Source organism: Vulpes lagopus, chromosome 6 (assembly GCF_018345385.1).
Source record: "Vulpes lagopus strain Blue_001 chromosome 6, ASM1834538v1, whole genome shotgun sequence".
NCBI classification, from domain to species: domain Eukaryota; kingdom Metazoa; phylum Chordata; class Mammalia; order Carnivora; family Canidae; genus Vulpes; species Vulpes lagopus.
The window spans coordinates 122,251,416-122,266,453 of record NC_054829.1 but is presented as its reverse complement, the minus strand read 5'-3'; the positions used below and the strand labels follow the sequence as shown (position 1 = coordinate 122,266,453).

Here is a 15,038-nt window from a genome sequence, read left to right as displayed (position 1 = left end):
GTGTTCAATTTACCAACATACAGAATAACACCCAGTGCTCATCCCGTCAAGTGCCCCCCTCAGTGCCCGTCACCCATTCACCCCCACTCCCCGCCCTCCTCCCCTTCCACCACCCGTAGTTCATTTCCCAGAGTTAGGAGTCTTTATGTTCTGTCTCCCTTTCTGATATTTCCCACACATTTCTTCTCCCTTCCCTTATATTCCCTTTCACTATTATTTATATTCCCCAAATGAATGAGACCATATAATGTTTGTCCTTCTCCGATTGACTTACTTCACTCAGCGTAATACCTTCCAGTTCCATCCACGTTGAAGCAAATGGTGGGTATTTGTCGTTTCTAATGGCTGAGTAATATTCCATTGTATACATAAACCACATCTTCTTTATCCATTCATCTTTTGATGGACACCGAGGCTCCTTAAAAGATGGACATTTTTAAAGATAGAAATGGAAATTAGCAATATATTGAAGCAATATATGTGTTTGAAGATTATGTCACCCAATAATCCATTGTTGAGAAAGTTCAAGAAATATAACCTATTTAAACTCATAAGAGGTTTCTAGAACAAAGTTTTTTTAAAAACATTTTTAAGTCCTATAACAGGAAAATATGAAATAGATCTTATTGTAATTTAGTAAGATAGACAGCTAATGTGTCTTCTTATGGAGTCAATTGAAGTAATAAAGGAATTTTGATCATTACCTACTTCACCTTCCTTACCAGTAGCTTCAGTTTATCCCCTTGAAGTCCTTGTTACACAGTGATTCTCACTGTTAATAAAAATTTGAAAAAAGTTGATGTAGATTTTCTAGAGTGGTAACAGTTCAATTCATTAGTTAAGATTGCTAAATTGGATGTATTTTCTTGGGATAATACAACATTGTGAAATTAATATAGCTTAAATCAACAGTGAAAAGAAATGGGTCAGAGCAAAGAAAACAAGTCTTTACTATAAAACATAGACTTCTTGACTTCAAATACAGATCATTAAGTTTAAAGGTTCTTTTTGTTTTTTTAATCAGTTCCTCAGAAGAGATATCACGTTGCCAAGAAATGATTCGGAAACTTCAAGACGTATTGGAGTCTGAGAGAGAGAACTGTGGATTTGTCAGTGAACAAAGGCTGAAACTTCAGCAAGAAAATGAACAGTTACAGAAAGAGACTGAGGATTTAAGGAAGATTGCTCTTGAGGCTCAAAAAAAAGCCAAATTAAAGGTATTTTCAAGACTTAAAGTTAAATGTGCACTTGTGAAAGTCAAACTATAAAGAATATTTGGAAAGACCCGATAAAACATTTTAAGGCCTTTTTTCTTTTTTTTGCCTGTTCATCAGCTAGCACTAAATCATAATGCAGAGCATTAACCAGTCTTTTTTGTATTGTAGAATTTGGCAAGCATACTTGAAAATGATTGCTTTCACTATCCACACACACACAAAATTCTTTCCAACCATGAAATACACTGATATTCCTGCCAAAGCAATTTAAGCAGTGCTAGCAAAACTATAGATTAGATAACTTTATAGACTGCCATCCTCTCTTCTTCTATAATAGCTTCTTACATACTGAACTCTAAAAACTAGCTTTATAGAGGATGCTACATCAGTATGCTTTGAGAACTTCTCATAGGTAGTCTAAAATTTCCATGCTAGGAGGAAGGCAAGAGACAAAAATCTCTAGAAAAAAAATTCTCCTTTGTTTTCACTCTCCTTTCCTCCTTCATCGTGCTATGTTAAACATGCTACTGTTTAACTAGCAAGGATGATAAGAACAAGTTAACCTGTTTAAGGGAGTTTCAAGAAGCACTGGTCTCACATCACCATCATGTTGCTTGCCTTAGCCCATTCCATGCAACTTTTATAAAAATTGACATTAACTCTTTATAATAAAGATCTGTATCTTCCACTTTCATAGAAAGGATATAAAGTAGAAGTATTCATGTTTCACTTTGGTTTTTTGTTGCTGTATACTCCTATGAAGTCATATTCCAACCTAATTCATATCAACACATATTCATCGAATGCCTCCTACTGCAAGCATCAAACATCTAGTTATTTTTAAAAGCTTGAATCTGGGGGTGCCTAGGTGGTTCAGTCAGTTGGGTGTCTGCCTTTAGCTTGGATCCTGATTGGGATCAAGCCCCACATTGGGCTTCCAGCTCAGCAGGGACTTTCCTCCTCCCTCTCCGTCTGCCTGCTGCTCCTTCTGCTTCTAGTCTTTGGGGAATCAAGACAATATAAAGCTACAGTAATTAAGACAGCGTGCTATCAATATAATAATAATAATCGGTGAAACAAAACACAGTCCAGGAACAAACTCATTTTTCATAATCCCATCATTTATAACAAAAGCACCACCATTGTTCAATATGGAAAGAATTATCTTTGTGATAAATGTGCTAGATCAGTTGGGTCCATATTTTAAAAAGAAGCCTTGACCCTTATGTCATACCATACATTCACATTAATTTGAGCTGCCTTGTAGACCTGAATGCAACATATAACACAATGGAGCTTCAAAGAGAAAATCTTCATGACCTTGGGTAAGAATTTCTTAATGAGAACACAAAAAGCAATAATCATAACAAAAATGGATTTCATTAAATTAATATTGAGTCATCAAAAGATACCATTAAGTACAATGCTGGCCCTGATTTCCAGTTTTGCCTATTAAAAATCACAATCTAAATTGTCAAAAAAGAAAAAAGGATACCAGTAAGGGAGTGAAAGCAAGAGAAAGCGTAATACAGAAAGTATTTGTAATACATAAAATATAGATGACATATGTATAATAGAATATATTTATAATACAAATAATATATAAATATACTTTTATATATACTAATATAATACAAAAAGGACTAATATCTAGAATATAAAACCTGTTACCAGTTAATAATGATGAAACAGCAATTAATAAGGAAAAAACAAGCACCCCATTTCCAAAAATGGGCAAAATACTTAAATATGCATGTCACAAAAAAGAATATATGAAAAGTTCAACTGCATTATTTATCAGCAAAATATAATTAAAATTACAATGAGGTACCACTACATATCCACCAGAATGCTAAAATTAAAAAAAAAAAAAAAAATCAAGTGTTGACAAAGATATAAAGCAACTGGAACTTCCATACAATACTTTGGGAATGTAAGCTGGCACAACCACCACCAGTTACTAATGTCTTTTAAAGTTGGGCATACATGCATGCATACAATACCAAATAATCCTGGCTACATACCCACAGATATGAGTGCGTATGTTCATGAAAACGTGTCTATAAGAATACTCACGGAAGTTTTAAGCATATCAAACACTGAGAATAACTCAAATGTCCATCCACATGAGATTACATAAATAAATGGTGCTGTACTCATATCATGAAATAGATACAGGAATAGAAAAGACTGAACTATTTCTATAAGTAATAATGAATGAGTCTTACAGACCAAATATTGAACAAAGAAGCCAGATGTTAAAAAAAACTCATAATCTATTAATATTATACGAGAGTAAAGAATAAGCATAATTACCTATGAGGATGAGATCAGAATAACAGTTATGTTTTCAAAGAGTGAGTAATGATTAGAAGGGCAAATGAGGGAGCCTCGTGGGGTATTAGAGTAGTGACTCTGGTATGTCAGTATATGTGTAAAACATCAGTTGTACTCTTAAGACTTATGTAGTTTGTTGTAAGCAAAAGATAAATCTTGGCAAAGGAGGGTCAGTAGGATTGTAGATAAAAATAGCTTTGAGTTTGATGCTTGGGAAGCTGGATGATGGGCATATTCATTCATTGTAATATTTCTATTTTGTGTGTACTTGGAAGTTCTTATACCAAAACATTTCCATAAGTCAGTGTACTTTAGTGAAAAATTGTTACATCTTCCTCTTGTATTTTAAATTTCATATTACAAATTTCATATGGATTAATAAGTAAAAGTTACCAGTGACACTAAAATGTAGTAGGAAATGTAGGCAAATGTATAATTGATAGATGGAAAGGAACTTTCCTACCAAAACAACAAAAAAAGAAAGAAATTACAAACGAATATATTGATAGGTTTAAGTATATAAAGTTTTTAAATACTTAGAACCATTTTTTAAATGTTTAGAAAAGAAATAACTGGGGAAATAATTTTACCAAATATGACAAAAGGCAAAAACCATTCATGTATAAGGAGCTTTTAAAATATTAAAGAATATTTGTAACCTATAAAAATATATGTATGAGACATGAACAGAATTCACAAACTAAGGAAACAAATTGCTAATAAACAACTTTTTAAAAGTTTAAACTTACTATTGATTAACTGCATAATTGTCAGTGGAGTGAATATGCTGCTGAGAGTTTAAAATGCTACACAGCCTTAAATTTGTTCATAAGAAAATAATTAGAATATTTCACAGTTTAAAAAAATTCATTGCAGCATTATTCATAACAACAAATTAGAAGCTATATCTATCTAGAAATTAAGGAACAATGAAATGGCACATCTACAAAATACTTTATTGAATCATCAAAAATTGTTTCCAAATATTTGTTTTTATATTGCTATATTCTAAGCTTAAAAATAATTTTAAAAATATGAATACATATTTGTATATATGTTGCAATTCTGTATATACTAATCTAAATTCTAAAATTCATAAATAAAAACAATTATGTAGAAGTAGTTATCTCTTGACTTGTAGATTACAGAGGCCTTATGTTTGTTTTTATTTATTTTTTTATTTTCCATTATTTTATAATATATCTGTTTTGGGGGTTTGGTTTTTATAATGGGGGAGAGAGGAATCAATGACTCAACTATCTGGTACTACATTTTATCTGTCTTTAACAGTTGAAGACAGTAATTGATGTTTTAGAGAACAAAAGAATGACAGTATATCTATCCCACGTATCCCACCAAAACTCCTTTTTTGCCAAGTCTGCGTTATAGCTTAAGAGAATAATTATTGATAAATAAAGGACAGAACCTCTTAATTAACTAGATAGCTATAAATTGTATTTTATAAAGAGGATCACTGTCAGATAACTGTTGCTTTGAAGCTGATTCCTTCTTTGCCAACACGGGAACCTAGTGCTACATTTCACTGCTTTTCTTCCCCCTTGAAAAAGAATGTGATCTTCCATAGACAAACTGAAAGGAGCCACAAAGATCAAGACAGTTGGATATTGAGAGGTCAGTTGGCTGAGAACCTTACAACTTATTATATAAAATTTTCCATTAGATCTTAAGGCCACGACATTCCTTTCAATCCTAGCTTTCGCCTTTTCTAACTTGTACTTTCTGCTGGAGTTCTCCATTTCTTTGTGGTCTAAATGCTCCTCATAAGTACATAAAATTAGGATATGGATAGTTTAAACATTCCAGTCTATTTGTGTGAGTGGTTCTCTGCAGAGGAAGAATACAAAGGAAAAAGGAGAGGGAGACCATAAATCCTTTCTTCCTACCAACATACTAAATTTAATCATCCGTGGGATTTTTTTTTAAGATTTATTAATTTATTCATGAGAGCCACAGAGAGAGGCAGACATAGGCAGAGGGAGAAGCAGGCCCCATGCAGGAAGCCCGACATGGGACTCAATCCCAGGACTCCAGAATCACGCCCTGAGCCAAAGACAGACACTCAACCTCTGAGCCACCCAGGTGTCTCTTTCAGTGGGATTTTTGTTGTAGAAGACCCAGTTGTAGCCCAGAAGTTTTCCAACATCACTGCCAGCCTGTCCAGTGTAACAACCGGAATTTCATCAGCCAAAGGATCTAGGGTGTATTAAAGGCTAAATTTTGACACCAAGAAGCCATCATTCACTCTGTTTACAGAAGTATTTTGATAACTTTACTATGTTTTAGGTGCTGAAGATTGTAACGAAGACATAGTCCCACTGACTCGACCTCCTCCTTAAAAACATAATTTTTGCAGGGAGATAGGCAAACTTTAAACATATATTTACAAGCTAGTAGGAACTTTGGGAAGAACTTAGGGCACTGTAAGAACTTAAAACAGAGGGATCTGATTTTGTCAAGATGGAAGCAATAATTGAGGTTAAGTTTTATTTTTTTTTTTATTTTTTTATTTTTTAGTTTATTTATGATAGTCACAGAGAGAGAGAGGCAGAGACACAGGCAGAGAGAGAAGCAGGCTCCATGCACCGGGAGCCCGACGTGGGACTCGATCCCGGGTCTCCAGGATTGCGCCCTGGGCCAAAGGCAGGCGCCAAACCGCTGCGCCACCCAGGGATCCCGAGGTTAAGTTTTAAAAGTTGAATACAAATAACTAAGACAAGCAGGAGGGGTAAGATTATTCTAGGCAAAGGGAATATGTGAAAATGAGCCACGAATGAGAAGGCATTTTGACAGACACAAAGAGAAGGAAATAGTGGCATAATACAAGCTTGTAGAAGGAGGTAAAGACCAGGTTATCATGAAGGACCTCAGAACAAGGCCAGTCAAATTGCAGATAGATTTTTCCAAGAGGAAACAGGAAGTTAACTAGGCAGGCTGACTTCTAAAACTATATAGGTGCAAAAAAAATAAAAAAATAAAAAAAATAAAACTATATAGGTGCAGATAGCAGTTTTTAATACGTGTAAGAGAGACAAAGACAGAAACAGACAATTCCGCCTAATTTCATCAGAACCGTGGTTTCTCCAAAATTGAGATTGAGGTAGAAAAGAAGTAACAAATTCTAAGTTTGCAGAATCCAATAATAAAAAAATTAGTAAAGTAGCAGGATCAAGGAGCCTCAGGAGGCTTATAATACAGAATTAATAAATCCAAGATGGTTTTCACAGGGCCAGTATTTATAAAGTCTTAAATTTCTACTCCTGTCCTATTTGAGAAAGCAAATTTAAGCAATTTAGGAAGCACTTTGCATTTAAGCAGAAGTAGTAAGAACAGCATGTTTGCAATTTACCACACAAACTGTGAATTTTGCTATTGTTGGGTTTTCCTTGGTGTTGAGTAAAGTTGAGTCCTTTATTCATCCTTTTTTTATTTTAAAAGTAGCAGGGGATCCCTGGGTGGCTCAGCGGTTTAGCGGCCTGCCTTTAGCCTGAGGCATGGTCCTGGGATCGGGATCGGGTCCCGTCGGGCTCCCTGCATGGGGCCTGCTTCTCCCTCTGCCTGTGTCTCTGCCTCTCTTTCTCTGTGTCTCTCATGAATAAATAAAATCTTTAAAAAAAAAAAAAGAAGAAGAAGAAGAAGAAAGTAGCTATGTTTAATGAATGATTAGAAGCTATACTGGTTGTGATGATTTTTAAGCACATTACTTAAAAATACCACAAGATATTCTTTATAATATTTTTTTAGTGAGATAAAGATGGCCCTAGAGTACACCAAAGAAATTGTTCTAGTGACTATTTTCTCAATTGACTCAAGGATGGTAATAGGTAGTTTTCATTCTAGAGGCATACAAGACAGGGCAATTCACTACATTCGTTAAATGCCTGAGAGCATTACAGCTTAATTTTCTCCCTGATCCCCCAGTCCAGAAAACTTTTAGAATATCCAAAGAGCATTTACTTATATGCTTATTCTGCCTTAAGGTGGTTTTACTATAATGACATAAATTACCTGTAAATAATGGAAAATATTTCCATGTGAGATTCTGAGAATCATTATAGTCTTTTCTTGAAAAAAGATTATTTATTTATGTCATAACTGAAGTGGTAAAGGAATTCTTGTATATGATTTCCTTTACAAAACCATTTGAAAGACAATTTGGAATTTATAGTGTGAAGTGACTTGAGCTTTTCAGTTGTTGAACACATCAAGGTGCAAAGAGGGTGGTGTACTTGGAGAGGTCATAGAAGCTCCACATACCCCCTGTATCTATACGTTTCCCTATATATCTATTCCATTTGCCTATTCCTGAGTTATATCCTTTATAACAATTAGTAACCTTTTTTTTAATAGCTTGAGTAAAAAACTCTCAGGTACTGAGAGCATGAATATTCTCCATGGATACTTGAAACAGAAGTTAAAGTAGATAATAAGAGCACTTTTTATTAGATGGTATATTTTTTTCCTACAGGCATTTTTAAGGTGTTGAGAAAAGTGTTGGAAAAAATTGTCTATCATAATTCTGGTTTCACTAAATTTATAGTATATTATAAATTTATATATAATATATAATTATTTAATTATATAATTAATATAGGCTAAGTCTTCATTTGTGATAAAGCAAATTGTAAACTTAATTTTTATATAGACTTCTCATCCACACATTTCTGTGCCACAAAAACACAATAAATGATTCCTTTTGTATATATCATTGATCAGTATATCTCCTACAATTACAAAAAAGAAAAAGAAGATACTGTGTTCATTTTATTCCTTAGATCAGTACAATGGAACATGAATTTTCAATAAAGGAACATGGATTTGAAGTTCAACTCAGAGAGCTGGAAGACAGTAATCGAAATTCCACTGTTGAACTGAGGCATCTCTTAGTGACTCAACAGAAGGCGGCCAATAGGTGGAAAGAAGAAACAAAGAAACTTACTGAAAGTGCAGAAATTAGAATCAGTAGTCTAAAGTAAGTCCACTATTAATTGTTTGATACATTTTACGGAATAAATTATTTAACATTTAATGTCCTTGCCATAATCTTCTTGTAAAAATATGTTATATTTTTTATTCAGCAAATATTTACTGAACTGCTGTGAAAAATACTAAGCATTATAAGCCCAAACTCATACTGCATATTTTTGTAAATTTTATGCATATTCCACAAAATATAATGATTTTTTTATGAACATGACAGTTTAGAATCTTAATACTCTTTGTATATAGGTATAACATAATAATGTTTTGTGGTTGCAATAGAATCTGATTGATTTGCAAAGCCTAAAGAATTTGCTCTGTGGCTCTTGAAGGAAATGTTTGCTGATCCTTGCCCAGAAAGTACTTGAGCTTTTATGCTGAATGCAGTGGGATGCTATGAAAGGCTTTGAGCCTTTGAGTGATGTGGTCAGGCTTAAGTGTTCAATAAGTCAGTTTGATTGCAGTTTGAATAATAGATTGTAGAGAGGCAAAGGATAGAAGGGAGAGGTAGACAAGTACTCTAATAATTGATACATAAAATGATTGTAACTTGGATTAGGTTTTAAAGGGTTGGAGATCATTTAAAAAAGTTTGTTTGAGCCATGTTAAATATGAGCTGCCTAGAAAACATTTAAATCGGGGTATCAACTAGTCATTTGAGTCCGTAAGTTTGGAATTCAGGGAAGAGATTGTAAAGGGAGCTATAAATGTGGGAGTCATTAACATGATTTTAAAGTCATAGGACGAGAACATGTAGAAAGGAAGTCCAGATAAATTAGACTGTCTGAGGACTGAGTTCCAAAAGTTAAAGTCTGGGGAGATGAAAAGTCCACTGAAACAAACTGAGAAAGAATATCCAGAGAAATAAGAATCATGATAGAATGGTTTAAAAAATTTTTTTCAGGAGTATAAGCAATAATAATAGGTGATATTTACTTAGCACATGTTTGTTGTTCTAAACAACATACATGTACTTAATTAATCTTGACAAACCTACAAAGTTGAGGACATCATTTACATTTTACAGTTAGAGAAACTGAGACTGAGGGAGGTTAAGGAACTTGTTCAAAGTCACGTAGCTAACAAAATGACCAGTAATGACAATATGCTCTTAACTGTTGTTTTATAAAATGCTGCTAATTGAGTAAGGTTAAGACAGAGAATGGACCTTTTAGTTTGGAACTCTTTGATGGTCTTTATTAGCCATGAAAAGAGCAGTTTTGGTAGAATGCTGGAATAAAAATGTATTTAGAATGAATTTAAGAGAAGAGAATTTCTGTTTCCCGTTTAGTGGTGAGCTAGGCAATTTGACAGCGCTCCACCACAACTAAAAAAGTTAAATGAAGTATAAAAAGCATCTATTAAGAGCATTAAAAGAACTAAGAAAAATAATTTTTACCAATTTTGCCTTATCCCAGGAATGCTAAATTATTAAAACATTAGAAAATAAGTTAGTATAATTTACCGCATTAACTTTTTTAAAGAGAAAAATCATAAGGTGTTCCCAATAGAAACACAAAGGGCATTTGATAAAATTTGATATCCACTTAATGATATTTCAAAATGCCTCTTGGCAAATGAGGAATAGAATTTTTCTTTTTTTCTTCTTAAAGATTTTATTTATTTATTCATGAGAGACACAGAGAGAGAGAGAGGCTGAGACACAGGCAGAGGGAGAAGCAGGCTCCATGCAAGGAGCCCGACGTGGGACCCAATCCCGGGTTCCCAGGATCACACACTGGGCTGCAGGCGGCGCTCAACCGCTTCACCACCCAGGCTGCCCTAGAATTTCTTTAATTTTGTAAAGATACCTATTCTAAAGCAAACAGTATTTTTAATGGCCAAAAAAAAAAAAAAAAAAGTTAATGTCCTTCGAAGATTGGGAAGATAATAAAGAAATTCATTATTACCACTTCTATCAATATTTGTATGAGAAGTTCATATCAGTGTACTGTGCCAAGAAAATTAAATAAAAGGTATACAAACTAGAAAGGAAGGAAACAGTCAATCTTCACAGGCAACATGACCGTATATATATTAAGTCCAAAATAATTAATAGATAATAGGCAAATATTCAAAAATCATTATATTTCTACATACCTGCAACAAATATTTCAAAATAAAACTTTAGTAAAATTTACAATGCACCAAAAAAACATCAAATGCTCAGGAATAAATGTAATAATGTGTTAGACGTCTATATGAGAACTGTGATTTCAGGAAGATTAAAGAAGACCTAAGTAAATAGAGACCAGGTTAATTGATCAGAACACTCAATGTTAGAAACTTGTTAACAACCTCCTCCCCCAACTATCTGTAGATTCAGTATAATGTCAGACAAAATCTTAGGACATGGAGCAGTATCTAAAACATATTATGTGTAAAAAAACAAAGTTTACACAGGGCATATAGTATTCTACCCTTTAAGAGGGGAAAGTGTACATGTGTTGTACATATATATACAAGCATGGTATATATAGACTATGTTCATACACATATGTGCATATTCTTAAAAATAGATGACCAAAACAATAATTAAAATGGTTATCTATGAGGAGAGAGAAAGGAGTAAAGGATGAAGACTAAACTTCTCTGAATGAATCTTGTCCTATAAATATATAGGCTTGAAACTATATAAATGTTCTTTCATTATGTCTTAAATCAAAATTTTTAAAAACTAAAAATTGAAAGTAAAATTAAACAAATGAACTTAATTGTATAGGAAGTTCATGGCTTAACTATACAGATAAGTTATTTCAAATGACGTTAAACACAGTAATTAGACTATATCCCTGGTGAGATAAATCCTAAGGATAAAAGAAAATGTAAAAAACCATAAATTGCTTTTAGTAGTTATATCATTAGAAATAATATTGGTGTTATTATTATCCTGAAACTTATAATTATAAGATAAAGGAATTGAATAATTATATAAATGCCTTTAAGAACTGAGATTTTTATAATAAGAGGGAAGAAACTCAAAATAAATAACACTTGTATTTCTAACTTGAAATTGGAATATTATCATGGGAACTGTACTCTTACAAACATGTATTTCCTGGCTCTGTCCACTTAAGGAACCTAGAGGCAGTGACCAGTGTTCAGTTGCAATGACGTATCCTAAAAGAAAACAGGACTCTTTAGAGAAATGATTGATTACATATCTAGAATAGGAAAGTACAGTATGAGCCTAGGAAACACTTTGATGTAGCAAAAGGTAAAGGAAGGTATCAAGATTATTTGGCTCCTGTCAGAAAGACCCTGAAGCCAACTTAAGTAGGCCCCCTCTGGCTGATGTGTGAACAATTTGAACATATTTTTATAATATTTTTATTCAAAATATTCTTTTGAATATTTACAATAAATTGAATTATGTCAAATATATTAAAAATCCGTGACTTCAGAATGATATTAAATTTAAAAAGCCTTTGGTCACCTTTGGAAGATGCTATGGAACCAGCTCATTCTGAAAAAAGATAAAGGGGAAAATCAAGCTTTTATTGTACCCTTCCTTTACTCACCATACTTCATTGAATGCTACTTGGTCTTTCCTGCTCTAATTGCCTTTACTTCACTGGTTAGGGAATCAGTGTAAGGATTTTGCCATTTTGCTCAATGTTCTGATTATGTAACCCAGAACCAGGGAAATAACCAGAGTAGGATTATAGACACACTAGTTGTGAGACTTAAGCCAAGACTTCATTAATGACCCGATCTGCATAAACCTCTCCTGGTTGGTGGACCACAGTGCTATTTGGGGTCTCTAGGACTTTTTCAGCAACAATGTCCAGCAATCTTGAAAATACCTGGATTTTTCCTTCCCCACTGCATGGTCACCCTGCTAACTCTTCACAGATCCCTTAAGGGAAGGCCAGAAGGAAGTATATATGGATATGTAATAGATTCCTTTTAAAGGAACCTGCAGCCCCTTCCTTTATTCAAGAGGCTTTGAGTCTGTGACCTGACTCAAGCTTGAGAAATGGTTATAGGGCTGTGACACTTTCTTATAGTGATTTAAGTCAGGCTGCAATTCACAAGACCTAGAGCTTTTCTACCTCTCCAAATCAAATGGTAGACCATCCATCTATACCAGTTTTAGGGTCACAGTGATTAACAAATCCCAAAGATCTCTGCAGATCAGACTCTCCTGATAACTACTTCAACTCTGCTGCCCATTCTAGTAATATTACCACATTTTCTTTGGAGATTTAGTCTGCTACATCACTTTTGCCATTGAAAATCCTATCATCAGTGTTGAATTCAGGAAGTTCAGTTCCATGGTAGCCATTATCATTTCTGTTCCACAGTGAATAACCACTATAGAGCTCTGCAGGAATATTGGAGCAATTCTCATGACCATATTTCACACAGCCTTCGTGGAAAAAATGTCCTTGGGACCCTCTTGAAGGTCAGAGTTGAAGGATGGATGAGCTGTTTTTACAAAAAAAAAAAAAAAAAAAAAACCTCAGTCTAGCCTTCCAACCTTCCCCACCCAGCCTTTGATAACTTGTTTACTGATTCTCAAATGAGGACTACTTTATCCTTTTCTCCTTCCTAGAACATTTGTCTTGAAAATATCCAAAGACATAGGGATGATTCTGGATCTATGTACAGAGGCTGGGGATGCTGCTACACATCCTATAATACACAGAACAGCCCCTCATAACAAAGGATTTTCTAGTCAAAGATGTCAGAAGTGCTATAGTTGACAAACCTTGCTTTATACCATAACAAGAGTCTTCCTACCTTGCAATATCATTCAGTATAGGTCACCTTTGAATCCAGATTTTCTTCAACTAACCAAATGATTCAAGATACTTGAGCTAACACACTGAATCCAGAATATCTCCTTTGTGAACCCATATCGAAAAATGTGGCCTAATCTAATTTATCTCTTCCACTGTAATACAGCACCCTTAGGATCCATTCTCTCACATACTCCCCAGGTTCTATCTACATACAATTGGCAGAATCATGTAATGATTTTTCCTCAAGGTTTAATTTTGTTGGTCATTGTCTAGAGCCTATCAAATTTGATTCTGGCTATAGATATAGAATCAGTGAAGGATGGTGAGGCAAATCCTGAAGGTGAGATTGTTACAGACTCTTCAGGCAGAGGATACTTACCTTTCCAAATAGTGTAGAAGGACTGCTTCTACTGGCAAAGGAGGTGTGATAGAATTTAGGGATTCAAGGACTCAGCTTCATTGAAGTCTGTCTGAACACATGTTCCCAATTTTCAGGGAAGGAGAGACCTTGCAAGGTTGGGAATTCAGTTTGTGTTTTAATTTAGCCACATATAGGATAAGACTTTGCATTTGATTATCAGAAATCTTAGCTTTGCAGCCAGAGGAGATAGGCTTTCTTTTAAGGAGTCATAGTAGCTTTCAGGTCCCTAACCTAGACTTTGAGATCAGAATTTAAAACTCCGAGCTCTTTATTGTGACCCTCAAAGTTCTCCAATGTGCCTAAAAGGCCCATTATACCTTTCATTCACTAGAGTTTTATGTCCTTAACTACTTGGTCACTCAAAAACTTATCGTTTATAGGCACATGATTATATAGGTGATAATTTAAGTAACTATTTTGCCGTTGTTTAGCATGGATTACCAGTGTGCCCTTTATCAGTGACTTTTAAATCTAATCAAAGCAGAGAACCAATTCTAGATAATCTAGAACCAGAGTACTCATTCGTGAGGTTATATTCCTCTGGAACTACTTCTGGAATTGAAACCAATTCCTGTGTATCAGGGTTTATTCAGGAAAACAGAGCTACTCTAACTGGGATTTATTTGGGGGATTAAGTTTGACACAGTTGGGGTAGCTGGTAGAGAAGCCATTGCAGTGCAGTTGTTTCTGCATCTGGTGTAAGGCCTGAAGTCATTATGGGCCAGCTAAGTTCGAAGTCATGAAGAAAGGCTGGATGTGAAGAAAGCAACTATAAGGACAAACTAGAACCCTGTTTTCATTTATCTCTCATCATCTCCAACACTGCCGTAGATGACCTGCAAGAAAAGCTGGTGACCTTTACCATGCATCTTCACATGACTCAAGAGTCTGAAAGAGAACATCTGCCAAGAGGCAGAAGATGGAGTTGCTGTAGATCCAAGTAGTGCTCCACACTAACATAGTGGCCTAACATATCAGCAACAATGTGCGTGAGTTGCCACAGTGCCAGGTGCCCTGCCAGCCTTCAGAGACTGCTGCACAAATTTCTTTGGTCAACACCAATCCAGGACCAGGCAGGGGAGGGAATGCTGGAAAACGTGGTTCCAGCTTAGCTAAGTTGATGCAGTCCAAAGCCACCACCATGAGTTTGTCATAATTTAATTAGTAATATTGGGCAATTCACAATGTTTACATAAGGAAATAGGAAACCATATAATATAAAAAAGACTTAAATGAACGTCAGTCTAATGATTACATTACATTTATGATAGCTATAATTTGTTGCATATATACTATTTGCCACTTTACAAACATTTA

General features: G+C 34.5%; 1 protein-coding gene across 1 annotated transcript in view; it reads left to right on the top strand.

The window, feature by feature from the left end:
• Positions 1-15,038, top strand: part of SCLT1 (sodium channel and clathrin linker 1) — a 176,835-nt gene that overhangs the window by 116,182 nt on the left and 45,615 nt on the right. The window contains exons 17-18 of the mRNA XM_041759726.1: positions 1,025-1,217; positions 8,348-8,544. Coding sequence (XP_041615660.1) covers positions 1,025-1,217; positions 8,348-8,544 — 390 coding nt within the window. The remainder of the gene's footprint in view (positions 1-1,024; positions 1,218-8,347; positions 8,545-15,038) is intronic.